General features: G+C 41.7%; 1 protein-coding gene across 1 annotated transcript; it reads left to right on the top strand.

The window, feature by feature from the left end:
- The first annotated feature begins 804 nt into the window (after positions 1–804).
- LOC121872529 lies at positions 805–13,199 on the top strand. Its single transcript, XM_042375313.1, has 3 exons — positions 805–862; positions 2,468–2,606; positions 12,608–13,199. The coding sequence occupies exons 1-3, from the start codon at positions 805–807 to the stop codon at positions 12,819–12,821; spliced, it is 411 nt and encodes a 136-aa protein (XP_042231247.1). The 3' UTR covers positions 12,822–13,199.
- The last annotated feature ends 260 nt before the right edge of the window (positions 13,200–13,459 follow it).

The following is a 13,459-nucleotide window of genomic DNA, read 5'->3' as shown; positions in this document are numbered from 1 at the left end:
CGCTGAGGTTGAGGCACGGTCCTTGGTTTATAGTTTGGACTATAATCTTGGTTTTAATGTTGGCTATAATATTGGTAATATGCTTGGCTATAATCTTGGTTATAATCTTGGCAATAATATTGGCTAAAATCTTGGCTATTATTTTGGCTATATTTCTTCGTTTTTTCAATATTTCATATTTAATTGATTTTGTTCCTTCATCTTTTATCTTCGACGTTGAATTCGTCATTTACATATATAACGATTTGCTTCTTAGTAACAGATGCCACAGTAATGGGGAGAATATAATATCTCTACCTTCACCAACTGTGTATCTGTTGAGGTGACTGTTACAGTGAATATAACAGTTACTTGTGAAACTGTCATATACTGTATGTAACAACCTTCCTGGGTTGTCACCACTTGTAACAATCACTTGTGAAGCTTGTTACCTTATATTCTAGACGTACTAATATATAGATAAAAGTTTATTGGATCTTCTGTAGTGAAATCCAATATGTTCCTTTGTTTGTATATATTATAAAAGGTTTCTATGTGCACTTTCAAAAGTGATTATCACCGTAACTTAATCACTGTAGCTATGAGTGTTAAATGAGGACGGAGGCTGCGTTAAATAGCTGTACTAAGTACGTCCTGTCGTTGAGCGGTGAGTGAGGAGGAGTAGGAACCCGTAGAGGGAAGAACGGAACCATCCACGATGGCTCTAAATAACGTCTTCCTCTAGTCAGGGTTATCAAATTACTGTCCGCAATAGGTGGCCAGAGATCCGGTTACTTACAGTAATGCTTAACTCAGCACTAAGACATGACTTCCCGTGGGCACACCTTATCACGTGCTCTGAGCATGCGACCTCTAGTGGAAAGTTACAGGGGATGATAGTTATACAAGTCTAATGTATTTAACCCATTTATATAAATACTTCTGCCTATAAGACATTGGCTAATACACATAGATATCGTTCGTATAATAAATATTTTTTTATGGTATTTCGCCCTTGAAATGAAGATTGTCACTCGTATAAAGTGTGTGTATGTCGCTGTGTATGTTGTGTGTATTTGTGTATGTCGCCCTCAGTGTTGTGTGTTTGTCACCCTGTATGTTGTATAACGTCCCTTTGTTAGTCTGCTCAGCCACCTAAGCCGACAATGACCTCAATTTAACTACCATCGTTTGGGAAGTTCTTTGAAGTTGGTAGTTTAATAAAAATAAAAATAAAATATGGAGACCTGCCAGTGTCAACACCACACACGCACCAACAACTCACCTGGTGTGTGTGTGTGTGTGTGTGTGTGTGTGTGTGTGTGTGTGTGTGTGTGTGTATGTATGTATGTATGTATGTATGTAACCAGGGAACTATCAGAAAATTGTTATTATCTCCGAGATCCTCCCGGGCTGATTACGACTTAATTGGCAAACTTGGCCTATTAGAGATGATCTGCCGCTTAAGGTTTAATTAGTGGAGGGTTCATAGTTTTTCCTTTGGGTTTGTCTTCCGGATAAAATCTTTCTGGTGACTTGTGATGCCTTTCGGATATTCTACGTGTTTTGGGGGAAAGACCTTGTGTTGTTCCTTATTGACCTTGTTTTGTTTCTTATTGACCTTGTTTTGTTTCTTATTGACCTTGTTTTGTTTCTTATTGACCTTGTTTTGTTTCTTATTGACCTTGTGTTGTTTCTTATTGACCTTGTGTTGTTTCTTATTGACCTTGTTTTGTTTGTTATTGACCTTGTGTTGTTTCTTATTGACCTTGTTTAGGAGAGGTCATTGTGATCTTAGGTAGGCTAGAGTTAGGATGGATTAAGTGTGGTTAGATTGTACGTATATTAGGTTAGGTTAGTATGGTTAGGTTAGGTTAGGTTAGTATGGTTAGGTTAGGTTTGGTTAGTATGGTTAGGTTAGGTTAGGTTAGTATGGTTAGGTTAGGTTTGGTTAGTATGGTTAAGTCAGTGAGTAAAGGTTCCTCCACAAATTGATTTAAAAAGTTATAATTTCTATTGTTCATTAATTTACTTCCTTGTTGGTGTTAAAATATGTTAATTAGAGAGAGAGAGAGAGAGAGAGAGAGAGAGAGAGAGAGAGAGAGAGAGAGAGAGAACAGAAGCCAACTTCCACCTGACATTAAACCTAGATGATAATTACCTTAATTTTGAAGTCAGGTGTAACATTAATGTTTAAACTTCATCCCAGATAATACTTGTTGAAATATATACATGTACGAATATATACAGGTATAATTAGATACATTCATATGCATGTATAAGTAAAGTTTATTTATATTGTTTTATAACTAGAATTATTATTATTATTATTATTATTATTATTATTATTATTATTATTATTATTATTATTATTATTATTATTATTATTATTATTATTATTATTATTATTATTATTATTATTATTATTATTATTATCATTATTATTATTACCTTCCATATACTCACACCCACGTTCCTCCCCCGACAGAGACGGAGGCAGACACATCAGTAGTGGAGGTGGTGGCTGGGTACAATGCTTCCCTCCCCTGCACCATCCACTCTCCTCCCCACGACTCACCTGTCCTCACCCTCTGGTACATCGGTGCTGATGAAGCCCCAGTGTACAGGTAAGACTCCACAGTGTATAGGTAGGAGCCCCCAGTGTACAGATCTGGCTAAAGATGAGAGAGAGAGAGAGAGAGAGAGAGAGAGAGAGAGAGAGAGAGAGAGAGAGAGAGAGAGAGAGAGAGAGAGAGGCAGAAAACTATGAATTTATGAAGATACGACATGAAGCCTGCATGGTCTCACAAATGGACTACAAAGGTAAATAAAATAAACATAAAAGATAAGAAAAACACATCCAGTGGCATAAAATGTTTCACCCAAGGGTATAAACAACGCGGAAAAACTCACTATTTCTTTACCATACTAAAAACTTTACTTGAATGTCAACAAAGAGAAGATTAGTGAGTGTGTCAGAGGCTTTTGTTTGTTTATTTATGAAGCGGTGACCGGGGCGACGTTGACAGGTTATAAACATGGTTGTGATCCTCCAGACACTGATCCCTGTGCCTAGTTCTTCATCATGGCGGACAGGTGTGTTAAATAATCTACAGGTTAATTTAGTTTACCTGTATCCCGGACACGATGTGGTACCTGGAGAGTTATATCAACGGAGGGTTATTATAACATGGGCTTAGTGACTGGAGTGTTGTCGTAACTTTAAGGTCTTTGGTTCGATTCCACCCCCCCCCCCAGGAGAAAATATTAATTAGCTACCTGAGCTGTTTTACTTATAGGTATGACCCATCAACTTGTTAACCTAAATTATACTTTAAATATCTATAACATTTCAGGAGGTGGAGTTATCACTTTGTAGTTTTTTATCTGTTAAAATGATACAATATGTCAAGGGTATGTTAAGATGTCCGTCTGTGAGTCAAGTCAGAGTCACAGAAGACGACCTCACGATCCCTGACATATATATAAGACTTACTTTTTACTCTGATATCCTACGGCATTTCTGTATTCATATGAGATATTTTTTCTTCTATAATTTCATCTCTATTGTTATATATTTAAGGAATGGAAGTATTACAAGAATATTTCCTGGTATTAAGGATATTTGTGAATACTTCAGCTCATTAAAAACTATTAAATCTACCCTATTGACAATATTAATTAGTGGAAAACAAATTTTATCTGTTGACGTTCAGGGCTAATTATCTTGGTCAGGTGTGTTGAAATATATATTTTTTTTACTTCATCAGAATTATAATTAGATGAATAAATATACAGCTACACAGCAGTCGTACACACACACACACACACACGCCAACAAACTTCTGAAAATCCAAACGCTCCACGACCCCAATTGACCTCCCAATCAAAATATACAAGGAGTTTGCAGTCGAACTTGCATCCCTCAGACAAAGCAAATGCCCTAATGAATGGAAAACCGCATTTGTCACCCCCATCCCCAAGGTCACCACCCCACAGTCCCCTAACGACCTCAGGCCAGTTGCCATTACCCCCATACCCAATCTACTCTGTGAGGACTTTGTTTTTGAGTGGGCATTTGCCAAAATCTATCAGTCAATTGATCCACAGCAATTTGGCAATATGAGGACCTCCTCTACATCACACTGCTTAGTGAGCTTTCTGGATTTTCTGCAAAAAAACCTGCAGAAACGTAAGACATCACTGGCCGTTGCCCTTGTTGACTTCAGGAAGGCTTTTGACCTTGTTGACCACTGCACTGTTATCAACAAGGCCATTGCACTAGGGCTGCCCACCAACCTGGTCTCATGACTCACTGATTTCTTGAGTGGACGTCGCCAGGCAGTGAGGTATCAGGGTTCGGTCTCCACATTCCAACACCTCACCTGCGGTGTTCCCCAGGGGACCAAGATGGGACCACTGTGCTTCCTCATCCTGATCAACGATGCTCTATCGGACACTCCTCACAGGTGGAATTACGTGGATGACTGCACTGTGGGGGTTTCAGTGGACAACACCGAACCAGACTACTCATGGCTACAAGGCACCCTGGACAGGCTACAGGCATGGACTACGGAGAACAAGGTCACCATCAACCACACCAAAACCGTACTCATGCACATCAATACCGCTACCACTTCAATGCAAGCCCCAGCAGTCACAGTGGGTGCCCATCCTCTCCAGCTGGTGCAGTCTGCCAAACTCCTGGGTGTAACTATAGACAACAAACTGGACTGGAAGGCCCATGTAAATAACACAGTCAAGGCAGCCTCGTACCGTCTCTACATGCTACGACGACTTAGGTCACTTGGGACACCCACGCCAGAGCTGAGGCCTATCTACAACGCCTTTATTCTCCCCAAACTAACGTATGCGTCACCAGCCTGGTCGTCTTCTCTCCACTCCACCCAACAACGTCGGCTAGAGAAGGTACAGAAAAGGGCCTGCAGGATCATGCTCGGCACAGAATACTCCGGCTACATCAACGCTCTCTCCACCCTGGAAATGTTATCCCTCAGTGACCTCCACCACCAAGCACTGGAAAGGTTTGGCAGCCAACTAATGCACCACCCTCGTTATCGCCACCTCCTGCCACCGGCAGCCCCCCACCCACCTCGTGCAGTCCGCCATTACAACAAAATTCAGCCCATAAGAGCCCTCACCGATACCTATAAGAATAGCACCATCCCAACTATTGTTAAAATAATAAACAACTGATTTATGTACTGTGCAGACCTGTAAATGTATTCAACGCATATTATATCATTATGTCTAGATCAAATGTAAGTCTGTATATTTTCAGCCACCGGCTGCAACTCTATTAATAAACCGTTTATTATTATTATTATTTATTACACACACACACACACACACACACACACACACACACACACACACACACACACACACATACACACACACACACACAATAATGGAAACAATTAGAAAAAGTAACAGAGGAGGGCATGCAAAATTATCCCCCCTCATTCCATTATTAATATCACAGCGTTCAGTACACTGACCCTCTCAGCTCTCTCTGACCATCACCACGACCTCATCTGCAAATTTGGTGAGAAGCTTCTGCGCCATCCTCGACACCGGCTCCTACTTCCACCCGAGATTCCTCGTCCACGAATTATTGTTCGACACCACAACCGCATCCAGCTGATACCAGCACATACTGATCGCTATAAGAACAGCCCATTCCCAACCATTGTAAAAATTATCAACAACTAATAATCATCCAGTGTATGTCACAATGTTGAAATGCCCTGTAGTATGGCTTTCTCCCCACCTAGTTATTATATATCATATTTGTATCACTTATGTAACTTGTATATTATTTGTCAATCAAGTGACCCATTCCCCTATTATGTAACTGTATAATTTCAGCCTTACAGCTGCCATGACCTTTCAATAAACTGCTAATTATTGTTATTATTATTATTATTATTGTTATTATTACACACACACACACACACACACACACACACGAGGTCGTTTCTTCTTGTTTGTTTGTTTGGGGAAGCGCGCGCGCGCGTGTGTGTGTGTGTGTGTATCGTCTCTCTCTCTAAATAAATTATTTTGTTGGTATATCTCTCGAGCGAGCTATTGCTCTCTTACACACACACACACACTCTCTATCTCACTTATATTATCTCCCTTTCTCTATTTACCTCTCTCAGTCTATCTATCTATCTATCTATTCTTCCTCGTGTCTGTGTGTTTATCTGTGTCTCTCCAACTATCTCTCGTTTAATTCTTGTTTATCCTCAGCCATCCAGTGCATCATTACCTTTAATCTCTAAATTACCTTCTGTTTACCGGCCGTCGGTGAGATGTTTTGTTTAGCCTCGAGATATTGACAGTGTGCGTCAGAGAGACTAATGGTGAGAGAACCTGATGGTGGAAACATGAACTACAGATATCATTCCAGTTTATATTGACGATTATTTTCTATAAATATTTTATCTTATATTCCTTAATATTTAGAGAATTATAAAGACGTAATATAAAGGGAGATTTATATAAGATGTCTCCAGGTGTTTATAAGATACCTAACGTCGCGTGTCAAGGTGCGTCCCAGGGAAATTGAAGACAAATGATTTATTCGAGTTGGAAAGACAAACACATACATAATTTGGTGTGTTGGGGAAGGGAAGCAAGGGGGGGGGGAGGGATTAAATATTTCCTAATATTAATATTTCTGTAGTTAAATCTTTCTATATGAGAGGTTAACAAACAATGATATTCGGTTTTACACGTAGAATAATTAATATTCCTCTATATCTAACTTTCTGTACTAATAATTATTCAATGTATCCGTAATTTAAATATAATGTGCGAAGAGTCGTTGTAGTTTTTGAAAATAGAAGATTTGGGGAAGAATTCCACGAGTTGTATCTTTTACTGATGATGGCAGGAGGGGAGGGAGGGGAGGGGGGGGAGGCACTCAATCCATTTGCCACATGAGATCTGATCCTCTGGCCTGATCCCATAAGAAGATTATGTCACGGTCACTTGTGGGAGCCACCAAACGTGAGATAAGTAACAGAAAAGAACGAGTGTTTTAGTCTATACAAGGGAGAGAAACACACAGACAACCAGGAAGAAAATCCCACAAACACAACGTATTTTATATGATAAGTTCATAGTCATTTATGATTATAATTTATCCATGATATTCGATTTTAGTTTTTTATTCTTCTATCGAGCAGTAGAGGAAATTGGAGGAGGAGGGTGAGGTGAGGTGTGAGGATGACGTGTGAGGATGAGGTGTGAGGATGAAGTGTAAGGATGAGGTGTGAGGGTGAGGTGAAAGGATGAGGTGTGAGGGTGAAGTGTGAGGATGAGGTGTGAGGATGAGGTGTGAGGATGAGATGTAGGGATGAGGTGTAAGGATGAAGTGTAAGGATGAGGTGTGAGGGTGAGGTGTGAGGATGAGGTGTGAGGATGAGATGTGAGGATGAGGAGTGAGGATGAGATGTACGGATGAGGTGTGAGGATGAGATGTACGGATGAGGTGTGAGGATGAGGTGTGAGGGTGAGGTGAAAGGATGAGGTGTGAGGATGAGGTGTGAGGATGAGGTGTGAGGATGAGATGTGAGGATGAGGTGTGAGGATGAGATGTACGGATGAGGTGTGAGGATGAGATGTACGGATGAGGTGTGAGGGTGAGGTGTGAAGATGAGGTGTAAGGATGAGGTGTAAGGATGAGGTGTAAGGATGAGATGTGAGGGTGAGGTGTAAAGATGAGATGTGAGGGCGATGTATGAGGATGAGGTGTAAGGATGAAGTGTAAGGATGAGGTATAAGGATGAGGTGTGAGGGTGAGGTGTGAGGATGAGCTGTAAGGGTGAAATATGAGGGTTTCAGGTATGTTTCTCCACTGTGTTTATAATTCAAGTGAGTGTAAGGAGAGACACCAATGTAGACATATACATAATACTCAAACACACGTATATAAATCTACATATACATACACTCAAACATACCCATATAAACCTACATATACATTCATATACAGTACGTGACTCCAAAGAGCTATATAAACTAAACCTCGAAACAAATATAAATGGTTATATATATACGAGGAAATTTAAATAAATAGAACACTTAACAACAGACACAATGTAAACACTCCACACTGCACACGTCATGCTGCACACGTCATACTCCACACGTCACACTGCACACGTCATACTGCACACGTCATGCTGCACACGTCATACTGCACACGTCATATCTACACGTCATACGCCACATCAGTCATAATCACACGTCATACCGTACACGTCAGACTCCACACGTCATACTACACGCTCATACTGCACACGTCATACTGCACACGCCGGCACTGCACACGTCATACTCCACACGTCATACTCCACACGTCATACGCCACACGTCATACCGCACGTCATACCTCCACACGTCATACTGCACACGTCATACTGCACACGTCACACTCCACACGTCATACTGCACACGTCACACTCCACACGTCATACTGCACACGTCATACTGCACACGTCATACTGCACACGTCACACTCCACACGTCACACTCCACACGTCACACTCCACACAACACACTACTCGTCACACTCTACACGTCATTTCCACACGTCACACTCCACACGTCACACTCCACACGTCACACACCACACGTCACACACCACACGTCATACAAAAACAGTGAGGTAAGCTGTTCGTAACACACTATGACGCAGTAGAACTTACAATGACGCACCACGACGCACTAGGTAGAGTGTGTGACCTTCTATGACCTTATTGAAATGGCATGACAAGGTTAAAGGTTAACGACAAATACATCTTGCACATCTACGTTTTCCCCCGACTTGTATTCAGTGCGAGTCCATCCCATGTTACCTGGCAACATTTGGCCAGGTGTGGAGCCCAAAGATGTCACGTCCATCTATATAGCGTAGAGGAAGAGAGATAATTGATAAGTAAAACGAAAGCGAAGATGAAAAACAAGGAATAAAAACAACGAAATAAGGAAAGACAAGATAATTTACTTCGATATAATCTTACATCTCTGATTCTTGTCATCGTGGACTCACACTTTCATCACACAACTTTCCTTTTGGCTAAGGTGAGGAGAGAGAAGATAGACTAGGAAGGGATGGGAAGGAAAAGGGGTGAGGGAAAGAGGGAGAGGGGGAAGGGGGAAGGAAAAGTGGGAAAGGTGAAAGGTACGGGGGAGAGAAGGGATGGGAGAGTGAGTGAGAAGACGGAAAGAGGAAGGAAGAAGGAGATAGAAAGACGAGAGGGGAGGAGAGAAAGAAGAGGGAAGGGAGAGGAATTGAGTGACAGTAGAGGAAAAGTAAGAAGGAGGAAACGAGAGAGAGAGAGAGAGAGAGAGAGAGAGAGAGAGAGAGAGAGAGAGAGAGAGAGAGAGATATCGAAGACTCTCATCTTGTAACCAAATATTTGCCTCTGGACACACCCATTACAGAGTCCTGCCCACTGCCCTACCTCCCTCCCTCAAGCGTTCCTGGGTACCCTATGATCACCTGGGATTAGAGAAAGTAAGAAAAAAGAAAAATCTTCTAATTTAGATTCTTCTGATCTGAAGAAGAACTTAACTGGATTCATCTGATCAAGAGGCGTGTTTGGGTGTGTGTGTGTGTGTGTGTGTGTGTGTGTGTGTGTGTGTGTGTGTGTGTGTGTGTGGGGTGTGTGTGTGTGTGTGTGTGTGTGTGTGTGTGTGTGTGTGTGTGTGTGTTATATTGACTTGTGTTGATAATTTGAAGCAGTAGTTTGAGAGAGAGAGAGAGAGAGAGAGAGAGAGAGAGAGAGAGAGAGAGAGAGGGGGGGAGAGAGAGAGAGAGAGAGGGAGAGAGAGAGAGAGAGAGAGAGAGAGAGAGAGAGAGAGAGAGAGAGAGAGAGGGAGAGGGGGGAGAGAGAGAGAGAGAGGAGAGAGAGAGAGAGAGAGAGAGAGAGAGAGAGAGAGAGAGAGAGAGGGGGGGGGAGAGAGAGAGAGAGAGGGAGAGAGAGAGAGAGAGAGAGAGAGAGAGAGAGAGAGAGAGAGAGAGAGAGAGGAAGAGAGAGAGAGACCGTTCTGACACGCTCAATGTTGCATCATAAAGTAGACAGGTCGAAAAGTGTTACAAATTCACCTACTGTCGTTCTTCTCCTTTTAAATATATTATTGCAATAGTATGTATGTATGTATGTATGTATGTATGTATGTATGTATGTATGTACCCAAAGCATCATCAGGACAGGTGACCCACAGGTAACATTAAATAATCCTCACAGGTTAATGAGGTGAAATACATGTGTTTTTGTCATGAACTAAGAATGTCTTTGTTATTCGTGAAGAGAAACAGTTTGGGTCGTTCTTATCTCGTTGTCATGGTGTTAGAGTGACCTGTAAGACTTAGGTTAGGTTAGGTTAGGTTAGGATAGGTTAGTGGAGCATAATATAATGCTTAACACACACACACACACACACACACACACACACACACACTAAGATATAAAAGTCATCGTCGACCTCACCAACTCTGAGTAATTACTGGTTTTAATTGTTGGGGCAATTATTGAGGCCTACCACTCTGTCTGGCTGACTTTATACCGGCGTAGTGAAGGTGAGAGAGAGAGAGAGAGAGAGAGAGAGAGATTAGTCCTTTGTGTTCACTTTCATATTCAAATCCTTTTTTATATGAGTTTCCTTCTTTTTAACAATACACTGAATTAAACACAAAATCAACGTATATAATAAAGAGAAAAATAAATTAATAATTCACTTTCGTTTACCTAAAATAAATGAAATTAATAATTAAATAAAGTCAGAATTTAATCCCTTTTGGTAGAGAGTGTATGTAAAGTGACTTATATATGACGAGAGAACCAGAATATTAATTAAATAGGTAGGAGTTCAGGTATATGGTGCAGATAACGTCATTTCTAATAGGTGACGCCACTCAATAGTAACCTTCAATAACCATGGTACTGTACTTCACCATATTACCATAGGTATCTGTTGTCTCAAACGTAACTAAGGATACAGTCAATAACACGACACAGAATACAGAGAAAAAAAATAATCTCACAGGAAAAAATGTGATTGTATAACTATAACTGATGTTGAATGGAGCAAGAAGATTCTAATGGCCCCAAGTCTTATGGGAGCACACTGAGCGGTGTCTTAATGGTGTCATGAATGTGGGTGTAACTTAGACTATTTAATCAGCCAATTACACACTCATCAAAACATTCAGGTGTCAGCTTCAGGTGTCAACTTCAGGTGTTAGTTCCAGGTGTCAGCTTCAGGTGTCAGCTTCAGGTGTCAACTTCAGGTGTTAGTTCCAGGTGTTAGCTCCAGGTGCTAGTTTCAGATGTTAGCTTCAGGTGTAAGCTTCAGATGTTAGCTCCGTGTTAGCTCCAGCTATTAGCTTCAGGTGTTAGCTCCAGGTGTTAGCTTCAGGTTTTAGTTCCAGATGTTAGCTCCAGGAGTTAGCTTCAGGTGTTAGCTTCAGGTGTAAGCTCCAGGTGTTGGCTCCAGGTGTTAGCTCCAGGTGTTGGCTCCAGGTGTTAGCTCCAGGTGTTAGCTTCAGGTGTTAGCTCCAGGTGTCAACTTCAGGTACTAGCCTCAGGTGTTAGCTTCAGGTGGTAGCTCCAGGTGTTAGCTTCAGGTGTTGACTCCAGGTGTCAGCTCCAGGTGTCAGCTTCAGGTGTCAGCTCCGGGTGTTAGCTTCAGGTGTTAGCTCCAGGGTGTTCAGCTCCAGGTGTCAGCTCAGGTGTGCTCAGGTGTCAGCTCCAGGTGTCAGCTCCAGGTGTCAACTCCAGGTGTTAGCTCCAGGTGTTAGTTCCAGGTGTTGGCTTCAGGTGTTGGCTTCAGGTGTTGGCTTCAGGTGTTGGCTTCAGGTGTTATCTCCAGGTGTTAGCTTCAGGTATTAGCTCCAGGTGTTAGCTTCAGGTGCTGGTTTCAGGTGTTGGCTTCAGGTGTTAGCTTCAGGTGTTAGCCTCAGGTGTTAGCTTCAGGTGTTAGCTTCAAGTGTTAGCTTCAGGTGTTAGCTTCAGGTGTCAGCTCTAGGTGTTAGCTGCAGGTGTTAGCTCCAAGTGTCAGTTCCAGTTGTCAGCTATTTACCATCCGTCTCAAACCTTACATAATTCTCCCGGGGGCTTCACCTCTTGACAAGCTCGAGAATAATTTAGAGAAGAATGACACATGAACTATATAACAACTCTCGTGTGTGTGTGTGTGTGTGTGTGTGTGTGTGTGTGTGTGTGTGTGTTATTGTATGTATATGTGTGTTTTTTTGTATGTATTCGTTTAGTAAATGTTATAATTATCTCTCTCTAGTACCAGTTATCTTTGATCACAATAAAGCCTTGTACAGCGTCTGATAATTTGTTTATTTGGGTTTATAATTAATAAGGATTTTGAATACTTATCCTCAGCTAATAATCTCGGATGTTATTTGTATCCTAGATGTACTCATAGTTATTCTTGCCTTACAGGTACTTATTAATCACCTTAATTAGTGCACCTGGATTTATTTATTACATTTGTTTAAGTTAGTCTCCTTATAACCAAATTTTTCATTTTCTCTAATACCCATTTTCTCTGATATCCGTTTTCTCTGTTTTCTCAGCTACGACCAGCGACTGGGAGTGAGTGGCGAGTCATGGGCGGATCCCCAGGTGTTCCAGGGGCGTGTGCACTACCTGGCACACCTCAACCCGCCGGCGATGCTCATCATGCGTACCTCGGTGGAAGACGCCCACGTGTATCGCTGCCGAGTCGACTTCCATAACTCTAATTCCCGGGTGGCTTGGGTCAGACTCAAAGTCATTGGTGAGTCATAGACGAGTCAACAAAATAACAACACACAGACACTATACTTGGTCACTGGTTTATAAGTCGCAGGTATTATCATCAAACTGTGTCGGATGCCCTGGACAACTCGACTAGAATCCCCAACCATTCAGGAAATATTTTTTTTTTGGGGGGGGGGGGACTTTAAATCCTTAAATCCATCTACAGGAAGTGTTTTGTAGTGTTTTGGTCTCACTTTAGGTATGTGATGAGAGAGAATAGTGAGGTATTGAAGGTTAGGTTAGGTTGGAGTGTTTTGGGGTGAAAGTAATGTTAGAGTGGATGAAGGTGGAGGGGGAGAGGTGAGTGGGCGGGGCGAGGTAACGTATGCAAGCGAGACTCCCTTCTGCAGGTGATCAATACTGTGCCTGGACACTACAGCGGAGGAGCCTCGCACTCACCACGCATTCTGTTCCGATACACACACACAGAGCCCGCACCGATAGATATAAGAAAAGCACCATCCCATCTATTGTTAAAATAATAAACAACTCCTGATTTATGTACTGTACAGCCCTGTAAATGTATTCAATGCATATTATATCATTATGTCTAAATCTAATGTAAGTCTGTATATTTTCAGCCACCGGCTGCAACTCTATTAATAAACCGTTTATTATTATTATTA

This window comes from Homarus americanus, unplaced genomic scaffold (assembly GCF_018991925.1).
Source record: "Homarus americanus isolate GMGI-L3 unplaced genomic scaffold, GMGI_Hamer_2.0 scaffold39155, whole genome shotgun sequence".
In the NCBI taxonomy this organism is placed as follows: domain Eukaryota; kingdom Metazoa; phylum Arthropoda; class Malacostraca; order Decapoda; family Nephropidae; genus Homarus; species Homarus americanus.
This window is presented reverse-complemented; position numbering and strand designations above follow the sequence as displayed.

Excerpts from the sequence above, each read along its gene's own strand:
- LOC121872529 (XM_042375313.1), top strand. The coding sequence starts at position 805 with ATGACTTCCCGTGGGCACACCTTATCACGTGCTCTGAGCATGCGACCT. Across the intron at positions 863-2,467 it reads CATGCGACCTCTAGTGGAAA|AGACGGAGGCAGACACATCA; the intron begins GTTACAGGGGAT and ends CTCCCCCGACAG. Across the intron at positions 2,607-12,607 it reads GATGAAGCCCCAGTGTACAG|CTACGACCAGCGACTGGGAG; the intron begins GTAAGACTCCAC and ends CTGTTTTCTCAG.